At 41.7% G+C, this 17,029-nt stretch overlaps 1 protein-coding gene across 3 annotated transcripts in view; it reads left to right on the plus strand.

Moving 5' to 3' along the window:
* SPTBN1 (spectrin beta, non-erythrocytic 1) overlaps positions 1–17,029 on the plus strand; it is a 300,241-nt gene that overhangs the window by 246,741 nt on the left and 36,471 nt on the right. For all 3 annotated transcript variants that reach the window (XM_085888100.1, XM_085888098.1, XM_085888099.1), the window contains one exon: positions 7,794–7,932. In XM_085888100.1, the coding sequence (XP_085744226.1) occupies positions 7,794–7,932 (139 nt within the window). The remainder of the gene's footprint in view (positions 1–7,793; positions 7,933–17,029) is intronic.

Consider the following 17,029-nt stretch of genomic DNA (forward strand, 5'->3'; position numbering starts at 1 on the left):
AAAACTAAAATGAGGTGGACAAAAAAAATTCAATCTTGCTTGATGTTCCTTGATTTATTTTCATTAAAAAAACACTATACAACTTTTGAGATCTGTAAAAAAACAGGTAAAAATGCCCTGCTTCTTTTATCCTCAATATGATCGCACAAATCCCATAAATGTTCCATTTTCAAGGCTTTGGTGAATGTCATTCTTGTACGATCGGCTTCAAATGGCATTCGGGTGTGGTGTTTTGGACTGATTATGTCACCGCACATCATTCCGGCGGATTCCCTACTCATGAAAATGGCAGCACAAAATAACTATGTGAAGTCGTGGTGGGGTGGATAATAGCAAGGTAATATGGGAATGAGCCGTACTCTAGCACCAATCTAAACGGGAGTTTACTGTCTGAAGTGGGGAATATAAAGTCTTGGTTTAATGGTTAGAGCTTCTGTTCTGAGCCTGGGAGGCCATTAGATTCCGTGCCAAGTCATACCAAAAATTTTCAAATGGTACATGCTGCTTCATTGCTTGATGTTCAGCATTTAAATGATAATCACGGATAAACCCTGTAGGTTGGAAATCACAGGGAGTAGAAAATTCTTCCTTAATTGCATCGCTTTTGAGCAGAGAGAAAAGTGACGTCTGCCATATCCATTGGCCCCGGGAAGTTGCATCATTTCTCCCAAGCTCACTGGCTCTGTTTGTCTGAAGTAAAAGGCCGGTGCATCACATGTACTCATCTGCATGTGTGTTCGTGATTTGTGTTACAACTGTTCCATGAGCTTTTAACCCTGTAGAAAAACTAAATAAACGGAGCTATTTGTTGTGTGGATGAGGGAGCCACGCAAAAAAACGATAAAAAAATTAGTTTCCAGTAACCCACTTCCAATTACTCCTGATAATTATTCTGGTGTTGAATCAATGGTTGAGCAATGTGATGTCAGTTTATCTTATCACCTAATGCATCGAACAGACTGATGAAGATCTTAATGATGAGCAGTGCCCCCAAATACATAAAATGGCATGTATGACTGGCATGAAGAGTAACCAGGCAAGAAAATTCTGCCAAGGATTACTCAAAGTGAATCTCTGCGTGGAATTTAATGGACATGGCATATTTTGGGCAATTCCTCGGTAACTGACATTCCATTTTGAGCACTCCATGTTCATAAACTCAGATCCAGAGCTGTCAAATATTCATTATCCCCATGCTGTTTTAAAAGAACAAAACAAACAACAAAAAAATAAACCAATGTCACCCGCAGGGTGACCCGTATCTTGCCAAAAGGTGACCACGTGTGATTTATTTAAGGTCACACTGAGGTGAACAGAGCTGCTATCCACCAGGAGGGACTCCTTGAGGAATATCTGCCTACGAGAGATTCCGATGAGAATCGTTCTACAGAGTAACCATGAAAAATATGTGTTTGCCTCATAACGTCACCAAATGACGTCATAATGTCTCAAGCTTGACATATCTAGAAAGCACTCATCAAGGTGTTCAATTTGAGGTACTACACGATATGGTTCCTAAAACTTGAAAATTTGACCTTGGGGTCAAATATCTTTGACCTCAGGCGCTAACCATGAAGATCAAGGCCAATCGCCACCAAAAACTAATCATCTGAGCGCCAGACCATATACTACATTCCCATAAAGTTTGGAGGCGATTAGATTAAAATTACTCAAAAAATAAGGGTTTCGTCGACTCCCCTGATTTGCGACAAAGTGACCTTGACCTTTGACCTTGACCTTCAAAATTTTATGTGCTGAAAGGGACCTCTATAGGCCTCTGATATGCGAAGTTACAAAAATTTCCAATGATAACTGTGCTCTGCAGAGTGATTTATACGTGATTACAGACAAAAAAAAACAAAAAAAACATGAAGGTCAAGGCCAATCGCCACCAAAAATTAATCAGCTGAGTGCCAGACCATGAACTATATTCCCATGAAGTTTGACGACGATCTGATCAAAATTACTCAAAAAATAAGGGTTTCGTCGACTCCCCTGATTTGCGACAAAGTGACCTTGACCTTTGACCTTGACCTTCAAAATTTTGTGCGCTGAAAGGGACCTCTATAGGCCTCTGATATGCGAAGTTACAAAAATTTCCAATGATAACTGTGCTTTGCAGAATTTTTTATACGTGATTACAGACAAAAAAAAAAAACATACATGCTGACTAACATATCTTGCAAAAACTTCGTTTTGGCAAGATAAATATGCTTTTGCCTCATAACGTCACCAAATGACGTCATAATGTCTCAAGCTTGACATATCTAGAAAGCACTCATCGAGGTGTTCAATTTGAGGTACTACACGATATGGTTCCTAAAACTTGAAAATTTGACCTTGGGGTCAAATATGTTTGACCTTAGGCGCTGACCATGAAGGTCAAGGCCAATCACCACCAAAAATTAATCAGCTGAGCGCCAGACCATGAACTATATTCCCATGAAGTTTGAAGACGATCCAATCAAAATTACTCAAAAAATAAGGGTTTCGTCGACTCCCCTGATTTGCGACAGTGACCTTGACCTTTGACCTTGACCTTGAAAATTTTGTGCACTGAAAGGGACCTCTATAGGCCTCTGATATGCGAAGTTACAAAAATTTCCAATGATAACTGTGCTCTGCAGAATTTTTTTATACGTGATTACAGACAAACAAACAAACAAACAAAAACATACCAGCTGACTAACATATCTTGCAAAAACTTCGTTTTGGCAAGATAATCAGGGAGATATTGTTATTGCTTCTATTTGTCCTGTCTGTTGGTCCGTCATGTTGTCTCCTAAACCGTTGTGCAGAAATTCACCAAATTTGGTAGTTATTACCACATGGCAAAAAGGTGCAAGAGCAGTATCACTTTTCACCCTTCCTCCGGGCAGGGTCAAAAAGTCAATTGCCAAAACTACGGGCACATTTTCAATCATTTTTCATGAAACCTTTGTACGGTATATCCAATCAATATTGGGGGACACCTGAAATGTGGAATGATTAATTTTTTTGGATATGACCCCTGGTTCATGCCCCAGGGGGTGGGGACTTGGTCACATGGGTCAAAACAGAAACATTTTAACTCAAAATTTAAAATTGGGTCATTCCTGCTGGAACTTTTTTTCCATCTTTATCCCCATGCTGTTGAAGAAAAAAAAAATGGGAGAATATCGTAATCTGCTCCATCTGTCTGTCTGTCCATCATGCTATCTCCTGCTAAAGGGTTATGCGGAAATTCACCAAAGTTGGTAGTTATGATCACATCTCATGAAGGTGCAAGAGCAATATCATTTTTGCCCCCTAGCCCAGGGTAAAAAAGGTCAAATACCAAAAAATGTAATTGCAGACACATATTCAAGCATATTTTGATGAAACTTTGCATTTTCAATCAACATTGGGGAATGCATGAAATGTATAATGATTTTTGGGGATTTGACCTCTGGTCCATGCCCCAGGGGGGCATGGGCTAACAGGGGTCAGAACAGAAAAAAATTTTAACTTAAAATTTGGTATTGCGTCATTCCTGGTGGAACTTTTTGCCATCTTTCAACTCTGCTTTAGGGGGAAGTGTGGGGACTTGCAATGGCATGCCATAGACTTCGCTCTAGTTTTAACTTGTGATCTATTGGTCCTTGCATACTTGGTCCGAGGCTGACTGTACGACATGCATATCTGGATTAGATGAAATGCCATCTGTACAGGACATTGCATTATTCCTTGGAATGACAAAATACAGGGTAACTGATATGATACATGAAATGGACATGACAAAATTCCACTTCGGTTTAAATTAATTTTGTCTTCAAACCTGTACTGAAATCTGAAAGTTTCTCGACATAAAATAGATGCCATGTAACAGTGAGAATATGCAGATAATGAATTTGAAATTTTATTCATCAGCGCCACTGGATGCACATTCCACCATGGTGGAAGAAGCAGAAAACCCGCACCAGTAGAAAAATATTCTGTAAACTGGGCCTACGTAAAAACAGAACGGTACACAGAAAATGATGTGTCAAGTCAAAACCATATGAAACAAAACAGCATCAAATTTACTGTACTTTAATTTTTTATGTTTTTTTTTTGTTTGTTTGTTTTACTTTATCTTTTTTGTTGTTTAATTTTAAACTAGCAGAAACCCCGTCACAGACGGATTCCGTTAATTCAACCACCCTCACCAGCTCACCCACACTCGAGGGACATGGACTGGACAGGGCGTGCTTGCCCCCGCCTACTCATCCCCCGCCCCTGCCCCATTCCCCCACCCCTTCAATTTGCTTACCCCGCCCAAAAATTTAATTACCCCGGGCCTGCCCCCGCCTCTTCATACCCCGCCCCCCGTATCTTGATTCCCCGCCACATTTCCCCCCGTCTCCCGCTTTCAATTTGCTTACCCCCCGCCCCAAAATTTGCTTACCTTGCCCCCCGCCCCTTCACTCCCTGCCCCCGTCTCTTCATCCCCTGCCCCCGCCTCTTCACTCCTCGCCCCCCCGTCTCAACGAAAAGTGTTTATTTTGCTTCAAAGTTGAAGATTGACTATTGCCACGATGTGCGATGCACTCTTACATGTACGAAGTTTCTTTCAGTCCAGGTCACAGTACCGAGAGAAACGTGATGCGACCGCAAGGAGGAGCACAAAATTGGTCCTTCAGTATTAATATATAGACTAGCCGAAACCTCATCACAGACGGATTCCGTTCCATGAGCCCAATATGACAACCAGTGGCGGCTCTTGTAAGAGCCGGATCCCAGTCGATGTACTCCATGGCCTTACCTAATGAGGCCTACAAAACGTCCTTGTACTCGACATTTTTTGTGCACACTATTCCTTGTGAAGAAGTCCCCTGATTTGTGCACATGTCTACTTTGACGTACAAACACCGTGTCAAAACTTCTCAAGTCACAGTACCGAGAAAAACGTGATGCGACCGCTGGGAGGAGCACAAAATTGGTCCTTCAGTATTAATATACAGATACAATGTTTCTTATTACATTTTTTGTGTCAAATTCACATTCTGAGGTAGTCAGCATGTGCAGAAGAGAGTTTTACATTGCAGACGCTATTTTCGAGTTGTGGAATTGCACCTCTCAGCGGTAACGGTCTGTCGACGACAAACGTAATGACGTCAGCGAATGACCGATGATGTCATGACGTCCTGACTCCTCTCAGCAGTGACGTCACATATTGCCATGTAAACGAATGTAAAACGAAAAGTGTTTATTCTGCTTCAAAGTTGAAGGTTGACTATTGCCACTATGTGCGATGCACTCTTACAGGTACGAAGTTTCTTTCAGTCCAGGTCACAGTACCGAGAAAAACGTGACGCGACCGCTAGGAGGAGCACAAAATTGGTCCTTCAGTATTAATATATAGATGGGTTTTACTTTATCTTTTTTTTCACCATTTTTCCATGTTCAATACCATCCCCTAAGCCTAAAATATCTACATTTGAACTAATTGAAACAGACATAACTCATTCAGGTCTCTTGATGTTTTTCCTGCCAAAATACAGTGATTTCTGAAGTTCAGAAACATCAACATCTTTTAAATATCTTGCTAAAATTTGGGACATCTCTGTATATGTCGAAACTTTATGGAATCAAAAACTGCTGAGGTGATTTCCTTTAAAAATCATACTTGTTCTCAGGGTCCTCAGGAGCAGGTCATGAGCACAAAAAAATTCCCCACGAGGGTGGAGAGAGGACTTGCAATTTTTGCCTGTGCACGTGGCACAGTGCACGTAATTTTCTGACCCTTGCCTGTGTTTCTGAACCCTGTGTTTCCAGTAAAATAAATAATGCATTAAATATTTTCCAACACCGATTAAAAACTTACCAACTATTATTTGCAGACAACTCGTATTGTATAAATTTTGAGTACCTGAAAACTAGTACCTTGGATTGATAGATAAAGATTTATTGTCCCATACAAAGTCGATTTTAGTTTTATCCTATACAAGATTTGTGCATTTTTATCTTGCCAAAACAAAGTTTTTGCAAGATATGTTAGTCAGCTTGTATGTTTTTTTGTTTGTTTGTTTGTTTGTTTGTTTGTCTGTAATCACGTATAAAAAATTCTGCAGAGCACAGTTATCATTGGAAATTTTTGTAACTTTACATATCAGAGGCCTATAGAGGTCCCTTTCAGCGCATAAATATTTTGAAGGTCAAGGTCAAGGTCACTTTGTTGCAAATCAGGGGAGTCGACGAAACCCTTATTTTTTGAGTAATTTTAATCTAATCGTCTCCAAACTTTATGGGAATGTAGTATATGGTCTGGCGCTCAGCTGATTAGTTTTTGGTGGCGATTGGCCTTGACCTTCATGGTTCGCGCCTGAGGTCAAACATATTTGACCCCAAGGTCAAATTTTCAAGTTTTAGGAACCATATCGTGTAGTACCTCAAATTGAACACCTCGATGAGTGCTTTCTAGATATGTCAAGCTTGAGACATTATGACGTCATTTGGTGACGTTATGAGGCAAACACATATTTTTCATGGTTACTCTGTAGAACGATTCTCATCGGAATCTCTCGTAGGCAGATATTCCTCAAGGAGTCGCTCCTGGTGGATAGCAGCTCTGTTCACCTCAGTGTGACCTTAAAGAAGTCACACGTGGTCACCTTTTGGCAAGATACAGGTCACCCTGCGGGTGACATTGGTTTATTGACTTGTCGATGTATATCGAGAGTTGCTTATTTTGTGCAAGGAAACACAAGTATCACCACACTCCTGCACACAAGTCCATACCATCAGCCAAACAATGTAAATTGTAAAGGGCTATCACCAACTCCATTTTGGAGAAGTGTTTACCTGTTTTGGATTCAGAATGATTCTACAGGTATTCGTTTCTCTTCTCACCAGTAATCCCAACTCTCACCGGGAGGGAAAAATGGTGTCAAAACCCCCTCCCTGCTTGAGGTCCCGTTTCTTCTTCGTGTGATAGACGGATGGACAGACGCACACATCTCCTTTAAGTAATAGTAATATCTGTCTCCACCGGGAGCAAAAAAAAAAAGATGTCGATACCCACTCCCTCCGGCAGGGGTCAGTGATTCAACCGCTTACACTATTCTCTGTGTCCAGGCGAAAAAATCAAAAGTCGTAATTATTTTATGCTCATGACCTGATCTTAGTACCCTGGGCACGTAAATTTGGCGAATGTATCAGCCGGGTTTGATTCTAACACACACACACACACACACACACACACACACACACACACACACACACACCCACACACACACACACACACACACACACACACACACACACACACACACACACACACACACACACACACACATACACACATACACACATACACACATACACACATACACACATACACACATACACACATACACACATACACACATACACACATACACACATACACACATACACACATACACACATACACACATACACACACACCTTAAATCAATGCCAGTCTTTCTCGAATCACCGTTTCAAATACAAATTTGTCATTAATATCGAAGATGTGTAACCCTGTTCTTTAATTTATAAAAGTTATAAAGATAGAATTTACGTTAACAGTCTGACTGTGCCCTGGAGTGCATTAAAACTCTGTTGGGAAAAGATTGACTCAAATATCATCTTTAAACAAATTAAATCGATCCCAAATGGAGTTGAGGCAGTTCTCAAGTCAAAAGGGGGTCACACCGATTATTGATTATACATACAGACAGATTTGATTTTATCTTGGTCTATGCAATTGTTACTGGCATTGCTTGATTTGAGTTTTTTTTTAAGTATTGTAACTGGCTTGTTTGTATTACCAGGGATGTATCATCGGTGGAGTTGGTAATGAACAGTCACCACGGCATTAAGGCTGAAATTGACACTCGCAATGACAACTTCACGGCTGCCATCGAACTGGGAAAATCTCTTCTTGCCAATAATCATTACGCTTCTGATGAGGTGAGTATGTGTTGTCATTCAGTTAGAAATATTTTCATTTTAAAGGATAACTTTATGATTTTAACAAATTTCTTTCAATCTTTAACATTTGTGTTACAAATATAAATTTTACTAGTGGCAAACTGTCACATCTACCCTCCAGTACTGTTCTGCTTTGTTTGGAGCCACATATTAGCACAGGCATGTATTATTCCAGCCTCTGCATTATAAAGGACATAAGTTCAAAGATATTTACTTTCACCACATTCAAAATCTATTCATAGTGAGCATATTGTTGCATTCACAACATAAAACCAATAATACTTGTGATTGTCAGTGCATTTTTTTTTAGCCTTTATCAAATACTGTGACTACTGTGACTGTGCATCATGTCATGTTTTATTTTTCTTGGGTCACATGAGCATGTGTGTTGGTGAGAATATGGCCACACCATGATGACCAGATGGTTCAGGCCAATGGTTCTCAACCTATTTGCCATTGACAGCCGTATAAGCAGCCCACCTTGTGTTATGGGAGTAGCGCACACAATATACTACTCGAGCATAAGCTACTGCCTGTGATATCTGACAGCAATGCAAGATTATTAAATTGTACCACTTTTCATTACACTGCACATTGGTGTTTATCAATCTATAAAGGCCATTAAAATTGACAGATTAATACAAGAATATGCAACTTTTCAAATAATTTTCCTTCACAATTAATACTTTACTCAATATTAATACTGTTTGTCATGGGTCTCGAACGACCAATGTGCTCGCCAGGAGTGTAGAAGCCCAGGAGGTTACCACATCTCCTCTTAATTTACGTACGCACCGGCAATTAAAGAACCCCACAGCCCTGATGAATCTACCGACAAGGATAGCCGAATGTAGCTTTACTGTATGCACTAATCCCATACACTCTTTTGTACACTTTTAGACCTTTGGAGTGCAGCATAGCACTAATCCAGCACAGGCAGGAACTAATGCATAGGTAAATGTACATGTGAGCAGGCAGGCACCAAGCAGGCAACCCGAGTCCAAAGCACTTCAGAGCTTTTCCTCGCCCAGAGAGAGAGAGAGTCCGCCAACAGTCTGGAGAGAGAGAGAGAGAGAGAGAGAGAGAGAGAGAGAGAGAGAGAGAGAGAGAGAGAGAGAGAGAGAGAGAGAGAGAGAGAGAGAGAGAGAGAGGGGGAGACAGAGACAGAGACAGAGACAGAGACAGAGAGAGAGAGAGAGAGAGAGAGAGAGAGAGAGAGAGAGAGAGAGAGAGAGAGAGAGAGAGAGAGAGAAAAAGAGAGAGAAAAAGAGAGAGAAAAAGAGAGAGAAAAAGAGAGAGAAAAAGAGAGAGAAAAAGAGAGAGAAAAAGAGAGAGAAAAAGAGAGAGAAAAAGAGAGAGAAAAAGAGAGAGAAAAAGAGAGAGAAAAAGAGTGTCCGAGAATGTCCGAGTCCTTTTGGTACAAATTGATATGTGAAAGATTTAATTGTTTAAGTTCGGGAACGAGGAAATTCCAAAACCTTGCAAAGTAACATTCATCATTGACTGTTGCTTCTTCCAAAAAAAAGAGAAAGGACCAATGACGCATGCCTCCTTGAGAGAAAGCCAGACATTGATTTTTGTTGAGTCTCTTTCATGCCGCCAGTCTTCCTGAGGTTTTTTCTGTCCCTCAAATGCGGTAATTTTGGTAGTTGCCTTTTCCACTGATGTAGAAGTTGCCTCGTCAGAAAATGTCAACTTGCCAAGAAACCCAGGGGAATTGTGGATTTAACAACAATATTAATATTAACATGAACAAAACTTGATGAATTATGCTTTCAGGGCTGGCAGGGTGGCCTGGAGGTATGCACACTCGCCTCACAGCTGTCTAGCCTGGGTTTGATTCCTGACCCAGCTATAAACTGGTGTTTCACAGGCGGGGTGATTCTTTGATGTGTGTACCATCCCTAGGATGTATCTTCAACAGGCATCCCATCTGCCAGCATTCGTTGGTGGACGTTAAAATTCGCATGGTGTCCTTCGCGCAGGGTGTGATTTGTAAAATTTCCAGTGTGGGGGGGGGGGGGAGGATAAAAAAAATTGACAGACATCATAGGTTTTTTTGTTGTTGCTGTTGTTATTTCTGACTTTTACAACTTACAAGTGACACATAACAATAGTGACATAATGCTGAAAAGTCACATCACAATTAAAATATATAGCTAATAGCAGTGGTACCCTTTCAATGTCACGTCCCTCCTCCTACCCCCTACCCTCCCTCATCCCACCCACTCCCTCTGGACTCCCACGCTTTCCCTCCCTCCTTGCACCCCACTGCTTCCCCTGTATCCTAAAACAACCACCCCTTCCACTGTATTCTCCCATCCTCCCCTTCCCCTACATCCTCCCACCCGCATCCCTTCCCGTACATCCGCCTATCCTCGCCCCTTCCCCTCCCTCCTCCCACCTCCACCCTTCCCCACCCTCCTCCCACCTCCACCCTTCCCCACCCTCCTCCCACCTCCACCCTTCCCCACCCTCCTCCCACCTCCACCCTTCCCCTTCCTCCTCCAACCTCCACCCTTCTGTAATTTGTTCAGGGTGCTGATAACTCGCTGACTCTTTACAAAAAAGATCATCGATATTTTTCAACTCTACCAACAGTCAATATTGGCAGACGGGTCCTTCTCATGGACGGCATACACATTGGTGCACCACCCTTTATGGGAAACACCAGGATGACAGTTTATGGTATATTGAACGAGATTTCAAACCTGGATAAACAGCTCACATACTCCCACCCAGTAGAGCAATGCAGCTTTTCAAAATTCTAGCTGGAGTACAACAGGGAGAGAAACTTTCCCCATACCTGTTTGTCACAGTGCTTGATTGCGCACTCAGGAACACTATCAAATGAAAAGAGGAGGAAATGGTGTTCAAACTAGAACAAAGAAAGAGTTGAGTCAAATTGGAGGTTCTTCCTGATCTCGATTTTTGCCGATGACATCGTGTTATAACTTATAAGTTATGCCCCAAAGTGGTTGCGAGACTATTGTAACACCCATGTCTGTCTGTTTGTCTGTCCCCTTCTGTGTCGTTTTGCTTTAAAATGTCTTTCTCTACAACCACTTGTGGTCTGGTGGCCATATTGGATTGAAAGTAAAAACATTTAAAAATCATCTTCTCCATATTAACCGCTTAAAAGATCGATGTATAACTTCATACATATGGTCGACTGGTTGTCACAATAAATTAAGCAAGCCCAATAACTTCTCAAGAGAGTCTAAACAAGCACCATTAAGATGGGGCGAACATTAAATGCTAATAAATCTAAAGTGATTGCATTCAACCAATTCAGATTGGTCTCAATCATATCAAACGATAGATTCAAACTTGAGACATTCAATGATTTAAAGTATTTTGGTTCCTGGGTTGGCACAACTGCTCAGGATATCAAACAAAGGAAAGCTGCAGCAGAGAGAACTTGCAACAAACTTTCACAAATATGGAAGTCGACACTCGGTGTATTAAGTAACGACAGTTCGTGGCAATAGTTGACTCCGTCCTGCTTTATGGAAGTGAAACATGGATCCTCACCATGACCCACGAGAGGGGACTTGATGGATACTGCACTTGACTTCTTCGTTCAGCTTTTAATGTCCATTGGTCTGTGAACAAAGAAGTCGAGTACAGCATCCGTCTCTCAGCTTCCAGTTCTCGATCCATCAATCGAAAGGACTGAAAGCTGAGGATTTATTTTGTTTACAAAATCTTGGTTCATGGAATAGCGAGTTGACGTCAGGGTAAAAAGGCAACATAATGACAATGGGGCAACAAGTGAGCACAAGCAAAATTGGGGGGGGGGGGGAGAAGGGGAGAAAAACACCACAACCTGCAAGGAAGAGGGTTCGGTTCGATCATGTTAATTGTGGAAGAAAATATTGCAGGTAGGGATGGGGGATGACATGAGATGGTGATGCACAGCTTACTTGAAGTCCTGGAGAAAATGGTGAGATTGAACAGTCTCTGCAAGGACTATCCACAAACTTGGAGACATAAGAGCAAGAGAACAAAAGAAAGGCGGTCCAGTTGTACAAAGAGCGGAACAGCCTGTTAAAATTAGAAGATGTCTCGGGGCACTGCTACCACTGCAAAAACGAATCCGTTTCCAATGTTATGCGCTGGACTGCTCAACATGTTGATGTGGTGGAGAGCTGGTCTGCCCCACTTCAGCCTTCCATGTTGAAGATGGATACGGGCCTGGAGGAGAACTGCACACAGCAATGCTTGATCGAGAGAACTGGAAGCTGAGGATCAATGTCATCTGAGTTCGGCCTCAGGGCCGACTTAAGAAGAGGAAGAAAGACTTACCTGTAGTTATATTGTAAATATATTTACCATAAGAGAATAAAATACATTTGTTTCATGTTAGTCGATTATTCCTAATTCCAAATCAAATACGAACTAGAAAGAGCAATCGGAGATTGCAGACCCTTGCCAGAACTTGTTTTGTGTGACAAATAAATGGAAGGATGTACAAAATGAACGGTCTGAAAAGTTTTAAAGGTCCAAATCGGTTAAAATGTCGAACTGGTCTCAAGGGTGTAATTTAAGGTCTAAAGGGTCGGAATTGTGTAAATAGCTCTAAAAGGTCTAAAAAGAGTTTAAAAAGTCTGAAAGGTGCGAAGCTCTAAAGGTCTAAAAGTGTACAAAAGAGTGTATGGGGTATTTTTAAATCTTAGAGGTCTGTACGGTCTTCGGGTTCTAAAGGGTCTTATGGTCTCAAGGGGTCTAAGTAATGTAAATGTCGAACATCCTGTAAAATGTCTAGTCTTAAAGGGTCTTCAAAGGTCAAAGGCTTGGTTTTTCAAACCCGGGGGCGCAACCCCAAGTGGGGTCGCCGAGCAAATTCTGTGGGGTCGCAGGCGTCCGCTTGCAGCGAAAAAAAAAATTGTCCATTTGCGATCGGTGTTCGCTTTTATGAGATGTAATATAAACAGTTCCTTCAAAGTATGGGAACCAGCGCAACATGCCGCTTGGAATGGGATCCAGCCGATGTGTGGGCTCGCTGAAGGGCAGTTCATTTTGGCGGGAAATTAGTGGTTTGATCCATGGCCTCTCAGACTCAGACTCTGACTCTATCATTCACGTCTCCACGTACGACTCGAGACCTTATTTGTGATGGCAGCACCGGCCACCAGCAAATCTCGAGAATGTTCTTACCAGGATAAATTTCTGGACCTTGGATTTTACTATGTGGTGGATAAAAGTGGGGCACAGAGGCCTCAGTGTGTGATTTGTTTTGAAGTGCTTTCTACAGAGTCAGTGAAACAAAATAAGTTGCAGAGGCATTTGACTACAAAACATGCGCCTTATCAGGATAAGGAGAGAGCGTTCTTTGAGAGGAACCTTTTTGCACTCAAGAATACGTGTCTTGACAGAGAGGGTACATGCCATCAGACCAATTCTCGGGCATTAGAGGCCTCATATCAAGTGTCGCTCCATGTTACCGAGACTAAAAAGCCTCACTGCATTGCAGAAAAACTCGTGCAGCCATGTGCAAAGGACATGGTATCTCTGATGGTTGGGGAGGAAGTGGTGAAGAAACTGGCAGTTATACCCCTCTCTGAGAACACCATCCAACACAGAATTGAAGATATGAGTCTGGACGTAATGGCTCAGGTCGTACAGAAGATCAAGGAATCGCCGGGGCATGCCATACAGTTGGACGAGTCCACTGATATCACATCATACGCGCAACTCATCGTCTGGGTCCGCTTCATCAAGGCTGATAACTTTGTCGATGAGCCTCTGCTCATCAAACCATTGGAGGCCACCACCAAAGGTGAGGACATTTTTGGGACAGTAGAGCAGTTTTATCGTGACCATGATCTGGACTTCGGAAAGTTGCTCGGTTCTACAACAGAAGGCGCGCCAGCAATGTTAGGAGTGCTTTCTGGATTCAAGGCTAAATTGCTTGAGGTGGCTCCTCAGACCTCCATGGTACACTGCATGATTCACCGAGAAGCGCTCGCCTCTCGTACTTTGCCAGAAACCTTGCAGAGCGTGCTCTCAGAAGTCGTAAAAATGGTGAATCACATCAAATTGAGCGCCCTCAACACTAGGTTATTCAGGCTATTCTGCCAGGAGATGGACGCTGACCATAAGAATTTACTATTCTACACTCAAGTCAGATGGTTATCTCGAGGAAACCTTCTTCTGCGCGTTTACGAGCTCAAAGATGAACTAAAGGAGTTCCTACGCACACAAGGGAAAACGGCATGGGTAGCGTTGCTTGAGTCGGACTCTTGGCTGTCAGAACTGTGCTATCTCATTGACATCTTTGAACGTCTCAATGTCCTCAACCGCTCCCTCCAAGGCAAAGACGCCAACCTCATGATTTTTCACGACAAAATTAGCGGATTACTGGCAGACAAAGCAGCTGTTAAGCTCTTCAGCCTTTTTCCCCCATCTGGTGGAGCATCTAACACCCTGCCAGTACGATGATACTGAGCTCGACAGTCTTTCTGGGGAGATAGCACATCACCTTCGGCTGCTCATTGAACAGTTCGAGCACTATTTCCCTGAGCTGGATGCGCAGTCCTTTTCTGTGGTTCGGGACCCTTTCACGGCTCCACTGGACTCGATTGCTGATGAAGATGATACAGCACAGGAAGAGCTTGTACAGCTCCAGCAGGATTCAGGAGCCTTGCACAGACGAATTCGTTGTCGACATTCTGGTACAAAATGCTGCCATTGTACCCGACCCTGTCACGGCGCGCCATTAAGGTTCTCATGCCATATCCTTCATCATACTTTTGTGAGCAGTCGTTCTCCACCATGGTGGTGATTAAAACAAAGTACAGAAATCGCCTAGAAATGGAACATGATATGATACTGGCATTGTCATCTACTTCTCCACGAATAGAGAAGTTGGTTTCTGAAAAACAGGCTCATTCTTCTCACTGATATATCTAAATGTCATTCAGACTAAACTTCTGAAACATTCCACTGTAATATTTGGATACTGTCGGCTATTCTCCGTTTACTCGTCTATGAAAACATGACGATGGTGAATAAAGTAAACAGTAAATGTTCTTGTGTCATATTAAATCTTATCTTGTATATTATGAATTGGGTTTTGAATCTTTTGGGTCGCGCGATGTAGAGAGGTTCTGAAATTGGGTCGCCACTAAAAAACGTTTGAAAACCACTGGTCTAAGGGATCTCGGCAGTCTCAAGGGTCTAAAGTTGGGGTTGGAAACCTGTGGCTCTTTCAGGACTTGTGTATGGCTCTTGATCCCAGTTGATTGAATCTCCTTTTTTCCTCTATTAATTTTTCAGAAAAATCTTTGAGTGAAAGGATTAAATAATACTTGAGAACCTTGGCAATGATAAACGGGAAGCACATCCGAATACCGGCAAATTCTGCGTGCATGACTTGCATATTGTGCTCTGCGTATCTTCCACTGCGGTTATTTCAGACATGTCGGCAGTAGTGCAGCCTCAACCTGTTGTGCAGGCTCATCTTCCAGCCTCAGTTTATAATTTGAACCCCTCCCCCGCCCCCCCCCCCACTTCAAAAAAGCTAGCAACGCCCTGATTATCGCTGGGCAGGTAAGGGAGAATCCCAACAATGAACGACTTTTATCAAAATAACAAATTAGATGTTGTTTTGATATATTTGTTAACTCCCTCTTCAATATGCCTGATGTTGGCTTAATGGTTTGGGTGGTGGGCTTGGGATCCTAGGGTCCTGAGTTCAAATCCCACTCAGCTGTTGAATTAATACCAGGTGGGGTTAACTCGGCCTGTCATCCTTCCAAGGTTGCCAAAATGAGTGCCAGCATGCTGCTATACTGTGTTGGAGTGGCGACCTGTCCAGGATTGTGCCCAATAGCCAAGGAGACTGCTTAAGCAGCACCAACCATCTGCATAGAGTATGGCCCCAATTAATGGATGGGTTGCCATTATCATTATAATTGCAATTGTAATGTATGTAATTTATCCACCGACTCATGTTCTACTCACGTTCTATGCTGATCACCAAATAGACAAGAGTGTGTCAGGCCTGACAGGTATGACAAAAACCATGCAAATGATGTCACCGTCACCTTGATCTTTGACATATATGTCATAAAACTTTGACAGCCTCACTTTTTTCCTTTGGAATCCTCTGGTAAAGTTTGACTAAGATATCTGAAAGCGTTCGCGAGTTATCGCACTCACATACATACATACATACATACATACATACATACATACATACATACATACATATGAGACAGAACAACATATGATGAATTTTTTTTCATTTTCATCATAACAAACAGACAGAATAATGCATTAGACTAACCAATAAACTTGAAAAAGCTTCGACTTTCGCAAGTAACAAGAAAAATGTCATGCATAGCACAATACTTGCGAAATCTGTAAAACAAATTTGATATGAAAAATAATGGTTGAATTCAATGATTAAATATGCAAATCCTCTTCAAATTTCAAGTCAATTGGATTAAAATTGACAATTTTAGAAATCGGGCTGATGTTGACCGATGTTGACCTCAAAATACTTCTTCCTTGAATTCAGTGACTTGATATGCAAATTTTCTTCAAATTTCAAGTCGATGAGATGAAAATTGGGTATTTTTGAAATCTCACTTAAATTGTTTTTTTTCCAGGTCAACATTGATGACCTTAAAAATAATTGGTGGTTGAATTCAGTGACCTGAAATATAAATCCTCTTCAAATTAATTAGATGAAAATTGTGGATTTTATAAATCTCACCTAAGGTGTTGACCTCAAAACAATTGGTGGTTGAATTCAGTGACCTGATATGCAAATTTTCTTCAAATTTCAAGTCAATGACATGAAAATTGAGGATTTTAGAAATCTCACCAAAGTTGTTGTTGACCTTTGGCCAATATTGACCTCATAATTAGTGGTTGAATATTTCAGTGACCTGAAATATAAATCTTCTTCAAATTAATCAAATGAAAATTGAGGATTTTCGAAATCTCACCGTGTTGACCTTTGGCCGATGTTCCCCTTTTTACCTATGTTAAAAAAAATAATTGATGGTTGAAGTAGGTGAACAACTAGAAGGGCACTTGGGAGAGTGCATACCTATGCCACGCA

This window comes from Eptatretus burgeri, chromosome 7 (genome assembly GCF_056783735.1).
Source record: "Eptatretus burgeri isolate ZD-2024b chromosome 7, Ebu_testis_v1, whole genome shotgun sequence".
In the NCBI taxonomy this organism is placed as follows: domain Eukaryota; kingdom Metazoa; phylum Chordata; class Myxini; order Myxiniformes; family Myxinidae; genus Eptatretus; species Eptatretus burgeri.